We start from the raw sequence: 17,654 nt of genomic DNA, 5'->3' as shown, positions 1-17,654 counted from the left end.
GTCTTTTGCAGGAAACCATTCATTCGTTCATTTGTATTTCAGGAGTGTGAAGATCTGTCCATGAATCTCAGAGACTCTGTGCCAAATCTTCCCTTGCACAGCAGTATGTTTGGAAAATATTTACACAGCAGCTTTTCAAGGTAGATAAGGTCTGTGGTCATACATTAAACCTTTGAAAGACAGTTTTCCAGGCCTTTGCTGGATGGGAATGAGAGGAATTCACATTCGTTTAATAAAAGCGGTTTGGTCAGGACCAGGAATCTACTTTGTGCTTTTTGGGGAAGCCTAGGTCAAAACACTTCTGACCCGGTTCTCTTCCATTGCTTCCATGGCCTAAGGCCTTCAGGCGGTGAGAATAGAAGGCAGAAGGATTCACTGTTGCCAGGAATGAGTCAAGCCGATGGACACAGGAGATTGGCAGTGGCTGAAGGCTGGGGATCATGGTGGCCTCAGGCATGTACAAGGAGGTAAGAATGTATGGGGAATGAGGAAAGCTCCTGCTTAGACCCCCACCCACCTTTTATGTGGTGTGAGCCTTTTGAAGCAGCCCTACATGCTGGTCTGGAAAACCCCCATAGAAAAAAACATTTTTTTTCTCACATTGGCTGCAACAACGGCCTCGTTATTCAATGTGCAGGGAATTAAAACACATCCATCCTCGATATTTGAGAAAATACCATTCATATGTCTCCATAACACTCCTTTCGCACCCTGAAGCTGATCTATAGAACGAGATTACTTTGACAAAATAGCCACGTTTCCCCCCCACCTAGCAAAAGGCATTAAAAAGAGAAGTCAATATAAAGCCATTATTCTGGACTATTGCTACCGGCCATTTTTGACAGTGGTCAATATGGCAGACAGGTTTAACACCTGAACTCTGCCTTTCTCTATAATTTTCTTCTATTTCTCTTGCAGCAGATGGTGGAAAGGATTTTTTTTTTTTGCTGAGGGTGATTTCCCCTCCCTCACAGCCTTGATACCATCCACTCCTACCTCCCCATTTATCTAAAATAGATTTCAAAAATAGACAAAGAGAAATCCAAATACGGCCCATTGGGCAGAGTGAATGGCTACACTCCATGAGAAAGCTCTCTCTTATGCGATTCCACATGATGGATTTGAAGGGCGACTCTTTCCAATCAATAGGATGTTCAGTCATGTAATAATGCAGGGCGAGTTACTGGGAACTGAGTTACTGCAACACACCGTTTGTACTTGTCTACAAAGGGGTAGTAGGGATCTCAGCAAGTTAGGTTAAAAATGTCTGCTGCATTTATCTAGTGCAGGGGTGTTAAACTCAAGGCCTGCGGGATAGATCCGGCCTGGGGGGGTGTTTAGATCTGGCACGCAGGGCCGGCCTGGAAACAATAAAGGACCAGCCCGCGATGCCTCTGCCAGAGAAAATGGGCTGGGGGGGGGGTGGCAGTGGGCTAGCAAAACAAACTAAAAACAAAACAAAAGGAGAAATGCTTCCCCTTTTGCATTTGAGCATGCAAGAAGGGACCGGAAAGGAGAAAGGGAAAGAGGAAAGACAAAGAAAAGAAGGAAAGATTGGAAGAGAGCAAGGAAGGAAAAATATGGGAAGATGGACAGGAAGAAGAAAGGAGAATAAAGAGGGAAGGAAAAAGAAGAAAAGGAAGGAAGGAGGGAAGGAGATTATAATGAAAATGAAGGATGTCCTGCCTTAGCACTTGGCCACCACAGGTGCCCCTGACACGGGTCCTGTGCCACACTCACCATGCCCAGGCTCATCCAAGCCATGCCCACCCAAGCCACGCCCAGCCCTGGGTCTCCAAGGTCAAACACAACCATGATGCGGCCCTCCATGAAATCAAATTTTATACGCCTGATCTGGTGTGCCACTGCTTTGCCAATTAATTTATAAAATCACTGGTTTTAGCCATTGGCTTCTTCAGCTTGACCTGATTTTGGCCATCTGCATTTCCTTCTGCAATTTGGAAAAACATCAGGATTACAACTTTCCCTTTGATAACTATTCACTGGCAAGTTTGTAATCTGCATACTTTCATACTCCCGCCTTTAAATCTAGTCACTGTTTCCTTGGACTGTGACATTTGCTATTTCAGTCTGGAATATCTCACTAAGCCATTTAGAGCATAGAACATAGAATAAGAGTGTTGGAAAGGATATTGGAGTTTTTTCTAGTCCAAACTCCTGCTCAAGCAGGAGACCATTCTGGACAAATGGCTGCCCAGTCTCTTTTTGAAAGCTTCCACTGATGGAGCATCCAAAACTTCTGGAGGTGAGCCATTCTACTGATGAATTATTCTTTTTTAAAATATTTTTTTAAAATTTTCAAAACAAACACAACATGAGATCACTTCCGGTTCCTGCTGGCGATGGACGTGCTGTCCGCCACTTGTCTCCTCGGTTGGCTCCGTAAGGAGCACAGGGAGCCTTGGAGGGGTCTCCTGCCGAAGGGCGGCTTGCTGAAACCCCCCAGAATCGGCGGCAGTCGGCGGGGGTGTTTTCAGCCTTGCCTAGGAGCTGTGGAGTGGAGGGGGGGTTGGGGACTGCTTCAGGCTGTCTGCCCTTTCGCCAAATGGAAGGAATTTATCTAAGGAAGAGCAGCTGAATGCTGGTGGTGGGGGAGCCATCCTGATCTCCTTAATCGTCATTAAAGGATAAACAGCCCAACTACTGTAAATTCGTGTTCAACTTATTTGAAACTGAAGATTAGAGGGGGGTGTTTCTTCTCTTTACCCCCACCCCTTCGGATTAAGCAGCATTTGAACTATCTCTCTATATATTGGAATGGAGAGAGAACAAAGGCTGACTCATCACTTGAACTAACTATGTGAGAAAGATCGCTATCACAATTGCAAGAGATGATTGCTGAGCTGTCTTTTAAAAAAAACTTTATGAAGATCTCCGTTCTTCTCCCTGTGAAAGGAGGAGCCATCTTGGCTCTCTTCCATCTTTGGTTTTGCACTTACAAATGAAGTCTGCCTTTTGAAACTACCTTCAAAAAAAACCCCTCTGGTATTGTTTTATTACCCTCTCTGAGGGAGACCGGGACCTCTCCTGTTATGTGGTCTTCCTGGACTTTGATTATTTGACTCTCCCCTTTCTGGTATGCCTCTGTGTCTTGGAACAGTGAAGGAGAATTAACTCTTCGCTTTCGGATTTCCCTGCCTCCTTGGACCGGCACAGCTGCGCAATCCGCTGACGCCATTTTCTTTGTAAAAGACTTATATACAGCTCTGAACTTAGACAAATGGGGCCTAAGAAACCACCAACGGGCAAGTCATTGTCGGCTCTTGCGTCTGCCACCTCCACTCCAAGCATGCAGCAAACGAAAATTACTTCATTGTTACAACAAGAAGGGTCTGGAGAGAGCCCAAAAGAGCTATCTGTTATCCAAATGTTTCAAGAAATTATGAGGGGTCAAAATGAGTTGAAAAAAGAGGTGACAGATCTTAAAGATGAACTCAGAGGTGTTCAACATCATATTTCAGAAAACAAACAGAGAATTATGGTGTTGAAGGAGGGGACGGCTGGGCTGGGGGAGGAGGTTAAGGCAGTCCGGAAGGGAAATGTAGAATTGGAAAACTTCATGGCAAAAATAGAATTTGAAAGAATGTCCTTTTTTCTCAGATTCCAGAACCTACCAGAGACAGAAAATGAAGATCTTAAGGATATTATGAGTACAATTTTAGCAGAATACATTAAGAGAGACAAAGAACAGTTGTGGTGGGATATGGATCTGGTTTACAGGATTAATTCAGCATATGCTAGAAGTCATAATGTTCCAAGGGAGGTATACGTTAAATATTGTTTTTAATATTGTAAAAATTGTGAGATTTGGAGGGATTTCTACCACTAGCGTGGGAGCTGCCAAAATTTTCGATGTACCCATTTACCTTTTCCCATAAATGTTTAAAAACCAATAAAATTCTTTAAAAACAAACAAACACAACACATAAAATCTTCCTTCTTTACATACTGTAGAAAGTGTATCAGTTGGTTACAAAAGACTTTCGTGCATCTCTTCCACAGTCATCAAGCATAATTCATATTAACTCAAGTATATTAACTCAGATATTTATACATATTACCATCATCATACCTCAATTTTAATTTGGCTATAATTGTTTAAACCGTCCTTCATTGTAAAATATACCAAGATTTAATACATAACCACATAGTGGCATTTCATTTACTATTTCTAAAATCCTCCAATAACACTGAATCCGCATGTCCTATTCCAGCTAAACATCCATAATATTTAATAACAAAATTTTCTAATCCTCCTTTCCAAATCACTGTTTACAATTTACATCCAGTTTCCTTATGTTGTATCCATAACCGTATATACGTTGTTATCATTATCCCAAAAAAGATTTGACTATTGCCTGTATCATAACATTTCCCCCCTAATAATCAAGACTTAACTGTATCTAACTTAGTTCTTTTTTATTAACCTTTATATATAATCCAAAAGGATTTCTAATCTTCCTTTCATGGGTACCATTCAATATTCATATCCAATTATTACTTATCATAACACTACACATTATATACATTATTATCATTATCAATTATTTATTTAACTATATCCATTGTCACAAAATTTCACTAAGTTTAACTAGTTTTAAATTATACTCTTCCATCTATCAACCTGTATCTTTCCAGTAGCAAAACAGTCTCATATCTTCTGCCATTTGTGGTGTCAGTCCTCTAATCATCTCCTTAATCAAATTTGTATGGACTCCTCTTAGCAACTCATTGCTTATAGAATCTCTCATGTAATTTTGATGTCCTTCTTCTGTTTCCCTAATCAGCTTATCTTTGATTGTCGATAGTATTATCAATGATGTTGCTAATAAAATTTCTCTCTTTAAATCCATAAATGCTTTTGTTTTTTCTTCTTCTGTGTCTTGTCATCTGGGGTAGAGTTCCCCTCCATTTAATTCCTCTTTCAGTATTCCACTCTTTCCATTTTCAGAGACAAACCAATCACCATAAATATCAGCAAATTTAATTTCTTTATAGTCATTTTCCTCTTCGATTTTTAGGATTCTAACAACCACTTTTTTCACTTGATAAACATCTCCAACTTCTTCATCATATTTTACTGTTAGATGCTCTAAGTCTTCCAACTTCTTCTCTATCCTCTCAAATGTGTTTGATAATTTCTGTATTTCTAAGAATATCTTTTGCAGACTTAAAGCTTCTTTCTGCTGCTGAAATTGTGCCATTATCTCCAGCTAACAAACATTTCTGCTCTAGCGTGGAAGGTTTTAACAAGATTAAGCATAGATTCACAATAAAGTTTTATTTTCACTTTTCTCTGGTTAAAGATATACTTCAAAGGGACATCTGTATGCTTTTCTTCTTATCACTCTCTATAAACAAGCAGTGAGACCTTGGAGTGCCAAGCCAGGATAATCAGTGAGAAAAGTAAGAGTGTTTCGTTTCCAATACACAAACCTCCAGCCTCCGAGTAGTAGTGTTGTTGTTACAATTTTCTTTGTTTCTTTTTGGATCTTTTTTATATTCCAAGTTAAAAAAGGTCTGATTCTTGAATGAGTTAGAAAAACTCCCACAGTAATGAAAGAGGAGAATTTTACTCCATAAGTTACAAAGAATAATAAAAGAAAATAAATAGAAGAAGAAAATTTAATCCATTCGTTTTAAAAGGCTTGCATAAATTCCATCCATGAACATAGCATTTAAAAAGTAAGATAACCCACTGTCCAAAACCATACCAAACTTAATTCCGCTGCTTATTTCTTCTGTTCTCCAATTTAAATTAATTGTAAGTTTTTTATAGGCAGTCTCTTTTAAAATGGTAAAAATTCCTCACCAGCTGGAAACACTTTCTCTTTCCGTATCCTTCCGTTTTGGAGCTGCCCTGACTTCATCAGCCTAATGGCTGGATTTTTTGTTGACGGCTTGAAGAACTTCTCTTGGATCGATCAGGGATTTTGTACAAGACGTATTCTTCCTGTTCACCATCTCTGTGGGACGGTTTAGGTCTGATTGGGCCACCCAGTGGCAAAAGTATTGGCTGTGGTCTCAGAGCATCGAGACTGCACATCTGTATCGTCACGATGTTGGATCCTCCTCCTTGAATTGTTCTTATTGTCAGGAAATTTCTCCTCAGTTTTAGATTGGGTCTCACTTTGTGAGGTTGAGCCCCTCTTCTTTGTGAGAACCCATCAAATATTAGAAAGCTTAATCCTTCCATTTGTTATACTAGACCAGTGGTGGGCAACCTTTTTTATCAACTGAGCCAAATCTCGCCAAAACCACGATTGAAATTTATTTTGAGAGCCACATTTTTAAAACCGAAAATACATAGGATGGTACACTGTTTTTAGTTTCAATAAACTCTGGCATTTGAAGCACGCAAGTCTTAAAGCTGTCGAGTTACAAGATCCTTGCATCCCTAACCCTTTAGGAAAAAAACCCCAAGGGGTCTTCAAACCTGACAGCTTTAAGACTTGTGGACTTCAACTCCCAGAATTCCTCCTCCAGTCATGTTGGCTCAGAAACTCTGGCATTGAAGCATGCAAGTCTTAAAGCTGTCAAGTTGCAAGACCCTTGCACCCCTAACCCTTCAGAAAAAAAAACCCCAGGGTCTTCAAACCTGACAGCTTGAAGACTTGTGGACTTCAACTCCCAGAATTCTGAGAATTGAAGTCCACCAAGGGCATCAATCATATTAGCCCAGGGATCTGCAAAATTGGCTCTTAAGACTGGTGGACTTCAACTCCCAGAATTCTGAGAATTGAAGTCCACCAGTCTTAAAACAGCCAACTTTGCAGACCTCTGTGTTAGCCCAAAGCCTGGCGCTGGGTGGGCCTTGCTCCCCCATTGGTGGAGCCCCAAGAAGCGAGGAGGGAGAAAAAGAGACGGAGGCCAAGGAGCTTTCCCCCTGCCCCCTCCCAGCAAAAATCTAACCGGGGAGCCGGGCGGGCAGTAGGAAATTAGCCAATCACGCCGCGTGATCGGTTAATTTGCTACTGCCCACGCGGCGTGATCGGCTAATTTGCTACTGCCCGCCCGGCTCCCCGGTTAGATTTTTGCTGGGAGGGGGCGGGGGGGAAGCTCCTTAGCCTCCGTTTCTTTTTTTGCCTCCTCGCTTCTCGTCCCCGCCCGACTTCAGGATCCTCCCTAATCATTGTGGGTCGAAAAGAAAAAAGGGAAAGGGGCGCTTGTTTTGAAGTGCCCGAGAGGAGGGAGGGGAGCGGGCGCCCGGCACACAGAAGAGCCGCATTAAAGTGTGTAAAGAGCCGCATGTGGCTTGCGAGCCGTGGCTTGCCGACCACTGCACTAGACCACAGGTGGCAAACTTGATTGTGACATGGGTCGGATCGTGATGGTTTTTGCCTTTATGGAGCTGGGGGGGGGGGGGCTGGCCTGCACATGACATATCTGGCCCTCAGGTCACCATTTTGACAGGCCTGGACGAGACACACTTAGTTCCCTCAATCATTCATCGTGCAGTTTAGTCTCCTTATCATCTTTGTTGCTCTTCTCCATACTCTTTCCAAGGCCTCAACATCTCTTCTACATTTTAATTTTACATTTTAATTCAATTTTACTTTCTACATTTATGTCAGGTGTCAGATGTTACATTTCAATCAAACCCAAGCATTGTTGCTGCTGGTTTGCATTGGAACATCTAATGTGACAGATAAAAAATCTTTGTGTATAGGATTAACAGGGCATCAAAGACAGGAAAAAGATATAGCATAAAGTTCAGGGTGAGCTCTTTTGGGATTTCTAAAGTAGTTTCTAACCAAGCATGGGGAATGTAAGAAAAGCACTTACTTGATGAGTTAGTTACATGTCAATGATAATACATTGTTTTCCTCTGATTGCTTATGAGCACATCATGCTTTAAGAAGGAAAGGAGTCCAGGTGTACCATTGGTAACAACTGGAGAAATTTAATCAGGAGAATAATCATTCTCCAAGTTCACAGTTTGTCAAGTGCAAGGAAAAAGACTTCCCTCTCCTTTGAATGATTGCAAAGGGAAACAAGGTGAAGGCTAGAGACAATCTTCTTCAATCCATTTCTATCTATCTATTCTATTATGTATCTTTCCTTTCTTTTCTTTCTTTCTTTTCTTTCTTCTTTCTTTCTTTTCTTTTCTTTCTTTTCTTTCTTCTTTCTTTCTTTCTTTCTTTCTTTCTTTCTTCCCTTCCTTCCTTCCTTCCTTCCTTCCTTCCTTCCTTCCTTCCTTCCTTCCTTCCTTCTTTCTTTCTTTCTTTCTTTCTTTCTTTCTTTCTTTCTTTCTTTCTTTCTTTCTTTCTTTCTTTCTTTCTGGCATATTAAAGGATGTATGTATGTTCCAGCATAACTCTGGAACGCCTTGAGCAATTTCAACCAAACTTGGTATACAGATGACTTATCCTCTGGAAACAAATACTGGGGTGGTGGTGGTAAGACACCCCTGGGGTGTGTGTCTCTCTGTGTGTATGTGTGTTCCAGCATAACTCTGGAACACCTGGCTTGTTAAGTAGAGCAAGCATGGAATCGTAGAGCAGAAATCTTGATTTCATGGGAGGGAGAAGGGAGAGCCCGGGCTCTTAAGGAGAGTGAGTGTGGTGTCCTAGATTGGCAATTATTTGTGATGTCAGTTCCTTTGCAGCTTCCTCTGGAAACTCAGCCATGATGTTCACCCTCCAGTGGACCAATGGGGAAGCACCTGATGGATTTGGGGCAAAGTGCCAGGATCGAGAGGAGAGAAACGATGGGCATGGGAGTAGGGGGAAGAAAGGCCCCTGTCAGACAAACGGCTCCCTGTCAGACAAACGACATCTATAAATACTTGGGCAATGCCGGGTCATCGTCTAGTCAAGAATAAATAAGAATACATTTGAACTTCTGCTAGGGTTTCCTTCAGAAGGAAAGAAGAGCAGTTCTTAAGATTTTTCAAAATAGGTCACATACTTCTCACTACTCTTTCCCTGATAAACAAATGGGTACCGGAAGGAGAAATGGTTTGATTTTTCCAAAGGAGAAGCTCTCTGTTTTATCTCTGTTTCTCATTTATTTCCAATCTTAAATTAATTCATTCTTGTTGAGATTCTACAATTATTTGAGAATTAAAAACAGATGCACACAAACATTTGTGTTCATTTCTCTTCATATAATCATTTCCCCCTTTCCCCTTAACAATATTATACATACATACATACATACATACATACAGTGTGTATGTGTGCGTGCGTGTATGTGTGTGTGTGTGTGTGTGTGTGCGTATGTATGTATGTATGTATGTATGTATGTATGTATGTATGTATGTATGGTGGTGTAGAGGTTAGAATGCAGTATTGCTATTATTTCTCTCCCAGTATATGCACTGTTATATTCTTTTATACCCAAAGGAAGGCATCACAAAACTCAGAGAAATGAGGATTTTCAAAGATAATTGAAGAGAATTTTCAGATACTTAGGAAATTTTTACACTCAGTAAGTTTATCTCAAAAGACAAAGAGAATGTCTCTTGCCAGATCCAGCTTTTACATTAGGCAATCTAAAGGCAGGGCAGGAACAGAGCAGAAGATGCAAAGGGCAACTCAATTATTTGTAAATGCATTACTTGAGAAGGCACTATATGGAATGAATAAAAGCTAATAAAAATGGTCAAATTCACAGGCTACCACAGACAAAGGTACTTTTCACCCTCCAGTGGTGAAAAGGGATGACTTATTTCTCTGTCCTTCCTTACTTGGCTAAGAGCTAAACCTAATAGGGCACCCTTTTAACGTCATAGATACTTAATGGTTTTCCTAATTCCTAACACTCAGGGAGATGGAAAATAATTGACATAGTCATAGTACCTACACCCGCACAACAATGCAGCAACATGTCAAAACTTGAGGAATGTCGAAGGTATTTAACCATATTATACCAATATCCTGCTTGCATTATTTGTCACCATTGTTTGTAAGACAAGCCAGGAAATGTGAACATGGTTCTAGGTTTTAAGTCATATTGTGCTAACATGTCCATTAAGGGGGAAAAGATAGAACATTAGAAACAACTGGAGCAAAATCTGACATAAAATATCTTCCGCAATTGGAAGTATCTAACCATCAATTGCTGGAAAAGTAAGGAAGCCTGGAGTTGCAAGGATTTTAGTAGAAGTTTAGTAGATGTTGCATTTACTTAGTAATGGGAAGTGCTCAGTGGTGGGATCCTACCAGTTTAACAACCAATCCAGTGATCGCATGCGCACTTCATGCATGCATCCACCTGGTGCGTGCTGCGCATGTGTGCACAGTTTTGAAACAACTTACCTTCTGCATTACTGCTGGGGAGGAAAATAGCTGAGGTGCGGCAATCCGTTCTACCACACAACTCAGCTGAGAGGATATAGCTCAGTAAAATGCAAGGGTGAGTGGGTGGGCCCAGGTAATTGTCAGAGCGAATCGGTTCATTCACAGCTGAGTGTCGGAGCTACCAGTTCGCCTGAACCGGTCTGAACTGGTAGAATCCCACCGCAGTGGCAGTGGTGAAATTCAGCCGGTTCTATCCGGTTCAGGCGAACCGGTAGTGCTGGCGGTGCGAAGTTCTGTCCACGCGCCCAGATATCATCACATCCTGTTTTTTTTTAAAGAATTTTATTGGTTTTTAAACATTTTTGGGGAAAGGTAAGAGGGTACATAGAAAATTTTGGCAGCTCCCACGCTAGTGGCAGAAATCCCTCCAAATCTCACAATTTTTACAATATTAAAAACAACGTATAAAAGATAAGCAAAAAACAGAGTCTTATTCTACATTGTATCAACCATGTGTTCAATCATCTTTTCCTTTGTCACTTTCTAGTATATCAACAATTACAAATATTTTAAATACTTTTATTTTTGGGACCTGAGCCTTTTCGATATTGCTCCTTCCTCCCTGTTCCCAGGTGGAGCCACAGCCCCCCCTTCATATCTTGTACCTTGCTACCCTTTTCACTACCTTCCCTATGTTCGTCCTCTGGGAGAGAAAAGTGCTTTTTAATGAAGGCTTCAGCCTCCTGCACTGTATTAATTCTAATTCTATTTCCCTCCCCAAAAAAATCAACATTCCCTCTGGCAATAACCATCTAAACCAAACTCCTTTATTGTATAATTTCTTTGATAAGGAGGAATACTTCCTCCTTCTTTCTCTTATCTTTTTCGGAATTTGCTTAAGAATGGTGATTTCTTCATCTTTATATTTTAGTGGTCCCTCCCTTTGGGCCCCAAGCACCTCATCCCTTGTGGTCCTCCTGAGAAATTTAACATGTACCTCCCTTGGAACATTATGGCTTCTAGCATATGCTGAATTAATCCTGTAAACCAGATCCATATCCCACCACAACTGTTCTTTATTTCTCTTAATGTATTCTGCTACAATTGTACTTATAATATCCTTAAGGTCTATCACATCCTGTTTTTTATGCTCTGTGCATGTGTGCGCTCACATTTGCGAACCAGTAGCAAAGGTAAGTTGATTTCATCCCTGCCTGGAGGTGCTGGTGATGGAATGAAGAATGAGGACTTTCAATATTTAAAATGTTTCTTATGTGAGAAAAGGTAAGAAGAATTCATCATGCAACCCATTCGTATTGTTATTATAAAAGATGTAGAGAAGGAAGGATGATTAATTTCTCAGCTGGCCTGCACATCTCCAAAATAAGCACTTACCTCCAAATGCAAAGCTGTTCCTTCCACCTCTTCCACCTGTTCTCATGGTTCAAGGAAGAAGCCATCTCCCTCTCGATCAGTTTTTGAGACAGATTGCCTTGTGGTTTCTGTGTCTTACATATTTCTCCACCATACTGAAGTTAGAATCAAGCAAGACTCTACTTACTTCTCCCTGTTCCAAAGGTCCGTTCCACTGTAAGTGTTGGGAATGGCACAGGACGGAGAGTGAACTGAGGGTGTGGATATCCACAGGTGGGGGATGGCAGGATTCCTGGATACTGGGCACTTTCTAGTGTTGGCACTGGGATGGCACTGACAACAGCTGGAGAGAAAAATGGAATCCAGTCACTTGTGCTGAACATCATTATGGAAACACAGAAGTTTATCCCAGAAATTGGGTGGAGAATTTTTCAGAATTTTCCCAAAAGGCAATAAGCATTCTTAATACTCCTCCTTCCTCATATTTTCTCCACAACGGCAGCCTTATGAGGTGAGTGGCCTGAGAAAGAGTTACAATCCCAAGGTCACTCATCTGGCTTTCATACCTAAGGCAGGACTAGAACTCCCAGTCTCTTGGTGATGGGCCCAAAATCACCCTGATGGTTTTCATGCCTCAGGATAAACTAGAACTCATAGTCTCTTGGTTTCTACACTAGTGCCTTACTAAACTGGCTAATATCAGTGATGTGCAGGGAAGCTGATAAACATTGTGGTTTTATGGGGGAAGGTGTTATTTTTGTTAGGCTGGCATTGGGTAAGGACTTACAACATGCCATTTGACTGAAACATAATTATGATTTTAGAGATTCCAGCTCCAACTCCCCTGCTGTCTTGAAGAAAATAAATCTAAACTATGCCATCAAATTACGCTCAACTATTTAAAAGAAAGAGACACATGATGGATTAAGTCACAGATGAAGTTGATGCTATTTATTACAAAAATGGATCAATTTATGCTTATTTCTAGATGAAAATGTCCTCCAAATTAAGATCAAAGTGTGATTTAATGGCAACTAGTAATTGGAAGATACCCAAGTGCTATCAAATCAATGATTATTGCAAGAGAATACATTTAAAGTATGAGATTAATTTTCTCTTTTTTAAAAAAAAGTGGGGGGGGGGAGAAAAGGAACTATTATGTTTATTGCTTCACTTTATGTGGTCTATGTGGTCTGTCAGAATTAGAGCAGTACATACTCCAGTTACATCTCAGGCACCAAAAAAAGAGAGAAAGAGACTGGGAGGTGAAATACATTTCAATTATTCCGCTCTGGACGTAGCATTATGGTTTTTAAAAAGTGTATTTTTATTTCATATCCATAATCATTTCAGGGTCACTGTGATATAGTTATGCAAATATTATTGCTAATAATACCGCCGCTGCAATCAAGGGCACATCAGTTTAATGGTTTGTCTCCCATTACTGTGTATTATTATAAGTGTTTTATGAGTATTGTTATTACTGTGTGGCTGTTAAAATTGTTAAGAAGAAATAAATGTTTGCATTTTCTGAATAAGTACATCCATTCAGTTCCACTTCTGTAATACAAAGGCAGTTCTTTAGGCAGTTTTAGCTATGGGTAAAACTATAGTTAAAAATATCAAACATAGTTCCTCTAGAAAGGCACAACAATTAGAGAAGAAGAATAACACAAACATGTGCAATCTATTATCTGATAAGCTTCAAATTGTGAGTCTGCTAGAAGATAACATCTCCCAAAGATGAAAGACACTTGGAAGAGAGAAACCTCCATTTGGTGGGACGGACTAGAAACAGAGAAAGATCTTTGAAAATTTGTAATTTGGCACAGTATCCTTGGCAGAATGGCGTTCCAGAGATGAAAATCATATTCATGTCATAATCCCGTGATGGTGAACCTATGGCACGCGTGCCACAGGTGGCACGCAGCGCCCTCTCTGTGGGCATGCAAGCCGTCACCCTAGTTCAGCTCTGCCTCACATGCCTGCACGCCTCACCGGCGTGAGGGGACGTGCATGCATGTGCGGTGCACATGCGGGGAAGAATGTGCATGCATGGGACCCTGTGTGCACGCACGGGGTGAAGGCATACAGGGGGCTGCATGCGAATGTGCAGGGGGTGGGGCATATGTGGGGGAGGGCAATGCGTGTGCGCGGGAACTGGGGAAAATGCACAGGGGCCATGTGCGCATTGCATTTGGGAGGTTTGTGGGTGCACACACATTCTTGCTCGTGCGCACGCGCTTTGGCCACTCGGTCTAGAAAGAGGTTACCCATCACTGTCATAATCCTTGGTAATGTTGGTAGAAAATTCTACTGCCCCAAATTCCCAGGAACCAGACATAAATGGCATTTCAAAACTCTCCGGAGAGAAGTTGAGTGCAGAACTTTTCAGAATTTCTCCAGAAAGAAACAGGGTCGAAAAATTTCCCAGGGAGAGGAAACCTCCCTCGGTAATAGCACTAGCATTGCTATTGAAACTGATTCATGGGGACTGATTGTTAGGGGGCAATCTGCTGACTCTTTAAGCCACTTTGAGAGGGCTGCAAGGCACATTGAAGTGGTATATAAGTCTAAGTACTATTGCTATTATTTCTCTCCCAGTATATGCACTGTTCTTTTATGCCCAAAGGAAGGCATCACAAAACTCAGAGAAATGAAGATTTTCAAAGATAACACAAGAGAATTTCTAGATACTTATGCAATTTTGGGACTCAGTAAATTTATCCAAAAAGGCAAAGAGAATGTCTCTTGCCAGATCCAGCTTTTACATTAGGCAATGCAAAGGCAGGGCAGGAACAGAGCAGAAGATACAAAGCGCAACTCAATTATTTGTAAATGCGTTACTTGAGAAGGCTCTATATGGAATGAACAAAAGCTAATAGAAAGGGTCAAATCCACATAGGCTACCCCAGACAAAGGTGCTTCTTTGATTGGGATGACTTATTTCTCTGCCCTTCCTTACTTGGCCAAGAGCTAAGCTTAATAGGGCACCCTTTTAACTTCATAGATACTTAATGGCTTTCCTAAATCCTAACACTCAGGGAAGAGGACAATAATTGACGTAGTCATAGCACCTATACCCACATAGAGAAGATACATTGGATGCTTTATCACAACAAAATACAAGAACATCACACTCAGCTTGAGAGTGTGTAAAGCAATTTCCCTTCTACTTTCAATAGCAAATTCAGTGAGAACAGTGGGGTGGTAAGAGAAGGAGAATTCATTCATTCATTCATTCATTCATTCATTCATTCATTCATTCATTCATAAATAAATATTTATTTTTAGAATTTATGATGCTTCAATCTACGTTTGGCAGGGACACAACTCAAAAAGTATGCAACCTGATTGATATTAGTGAAGGCAATTCTCAATCTGCTAGTGCTAGAGTAATTAACACATTAAACTCCAATTTACTAATCATGAGTCAGAGTAAATGTTGGCCAGTTTTTTTCCTTCCTAATGTCAGACCTACTCAAAGATTTGAGAATCACGAAAGTGGCATCTAATTATGAAATACTCATGTGTGATTTTTTTTTAGTTGGAATTAGAGTTTTTCCTAATTTAAGCGGTCCAAAACCATCCCAAGTCTTTGTGATACAGCATCTACTATCCCAACAATAACTGGCATCACTAGCAATTTCTTCCCATTTTTCCTGTCCCTATTTGCAGATCTTTGTATTTTTGTAACTTTTCCAATTCCTGGTCCTCAACATTACTGTCTCTTCCAATGGCTTCAGCAATAAAGTGTGCTCTGTTCTAGACATCAATCTGTCTGACTTTTAAAATCCCATAACTTTTAGTGTCATTCCCAAGGACTTCATGTATGATTTCATGCTTCCAGTAATTCTTATTGATGGTAAATTGGCACTTCTAACATAAAAGTCAGGGCAGTATTTTCCCAACTTCTTAATTTCTTTTTTTTTAAAATTAAGCTATGCAATTTTGCTGTATTCATTTAATGTATGATCAACTGTTTCAATACATAGTTTAGCACAAGTTGCATCTACTATCTCAGCTGGGTGTTTTCATTTCTGCCTCAAATAATAGTAATAAAAACAACTACAATAATTCTATTTGTCCAAATGAATATCACATTGGCTGTTGACTCTAACGATTGGGTCATAGCCAAAGACTGATTATTTGTTGTTAGTTGCAAAGTCATATCCGACCCATTGTGACCCCATGGACAATGTTCCTCCAGGCCTTCATGTCTTCTACCATCCTCTGGAGTCCATTTAAGATTACGCCTACTGCTTCTGTGACTCCATCCAACCACCTAATTCTCTGTTGTCCTCTTCTTCTTTTGCCCTCAATCGTTCCCAGGATTAGGCTTTTCTCCAGGGAGCCCTTCCTTCTCATTAGGTGGCCAAAGTACTTGAGCTTCATCTTCAGGATCTGGCCTTCTAAAGAGCAGTCAGGGTTGATCTCCTCTAGGACTGACCAGTTTGATCGCCTTGCAGTCTAAGGGACTCGCAGGAGTCTTCTCCAGCACCCGAGTTCAAGGTCTCCATTCTTTGGTGCTCAGCCTTTCTTATGGTCCAAAAGATTGATTATGTGCCACAACTCCAACCTAGTTCCAACTAGAACTAAGGAGAAATTTCCTGACAGTGAGAACAATTAATCAGTGGAACATTTGCCTTCAGAAATTGTGGTTGCTCCAATACTAGAGGTTTTTAAGGAGAGATTGGACAACCATTTGCCTGACAAGATATAGGGTCTCCTGTTGAAGCAAGAGGTTGGACTAGAAGATTGCCAAGCTCCCTTCCAACTCCGTTATTCTGTTATTCTTTTTCAACTTATTGTCAACTCTTGGTTACTACATAGATAACCATAACCAAGGCCCCAAGAGGTATTGAGGTACCACTGTAAATATATCTTGCTCCATGTAGCGCAAAATTAGAATGATCAAGTCTAGTAGTGTTAACTTCCCTAACAAGAGCCAGCAAAGTTTTGAAGTAGTAGTCAATCAACTAGTAGTTCTATTTCTGTATTTCCCAAACTGTGAGGGGTATCTCTCTTAGGGAGGTGCAAACAAAGTCCAAAGGAGGTGCAAAGATGGATTTGCAATAAATTTTATTTATATTTATATTTATACAAATTTGTATTTGTGCTGATAAATAAATAAAGGGAGACTAGTATAGATCTATTTCAAGCTATTTAGCTCTCATCATCTAGCCATACCCTTACTGGGATTTGAACCTGGGCATATTTGGGCATACCAGGGGTTGTAACACAACACCAGGGGTTGTAACACAAATACATACCTATTTCCCTGGCTCAGCTGATAAGGAGGAGAGCCTGTGGCTTAGTGGCTAAGACTCCTCAGCACAAATACAACACAAATATAAAAAGGCAACATTAAAAATAAAAATATGGTTTTCTGCCTGCATGGTCTTCTGTAATGAGCCGAAGGACAGAAAGAGGGAGTAGTGAGCTCCCTCCCATATTTGGGCATACCAGGGGTTGTAATATATATGCTGGTTTTGTTGTATTCGGGTCTTTTCCCGTGTAAGATTGAGATTGTCTTTGCAATGTTTGAGATTGTCTTTGCAAAGACAATCTCAATCTTACACGGGAAAAGACACGAATACAACAAAACCAGCATACCTACACCCGTGAAAATCTACGAAAATATATATTAGTTGTATTGCAAGGCACAATGAATTACAATAAATCTACCTTGCCCAAATTTTCATTGCATTGCTTTTTGTTGTCGTTGTTGTTGTTCTTGTTGTTCATTTGTGTTCATTTTGGTGTTTGGATTTGTAGGGTAGTTGTGTAAATTAAGATTACATTACAATGAGTTGTGATGGCAAAAGGTTTTAAGGACCCCTGGGGTACCTAGTATTGTATCTCTTCTTACTGTTGGCAGAAAAAATTATACATTTGTTTTCATCTATTTCAAGGAGGTAGAATTTTTCTTCTTAATTCGGAGGCCAGACATGTACCTCCAAGACACTAGTCCAAAAAAGAAATCCTGGCATTTTGTAATACTGAACAAATAAT

At 40.5% G+C, this 17,654-nt stretch overlaps 1 protein-coding gene across 1 annotated transcript in view; it reads right to left on the bottom strand.

Moving 5' to 3' along the window:
• The window catches only part of DCC (DCC netrin 1 receptor), a 1,323,879-nt gene that overhangs the window by 35,213 nt on the left and 1,271,012 nt on the right, over positions 1-17,654 (bottom strand). Inside the window, exon 26 of the mRNA XM_081942031.1 lies at positions 11,827-11,982. Coding sequence (XP_081798157.1) covers positions 11,827-11,982 — 156 coding nt within the window. The remainder of the gene's footprint in view (positions 1-11,826; positions 11,983-17,654) is intronic.

Source organism: Natrix helvetica (genome assembly GCF_964273705.1).
Source record: "Natrix helvetica genome assembly, chromosome: 2".
NCBI classification, from domain to species: Eukaryota; Metazoa; Chordata; class Lepidosauria; order Squamata; family Natricidae; genus Natrix; species Natrix helvetica.
This window is presented reverse-complemented; position numbering and strand designations above follow the sequence as displayed.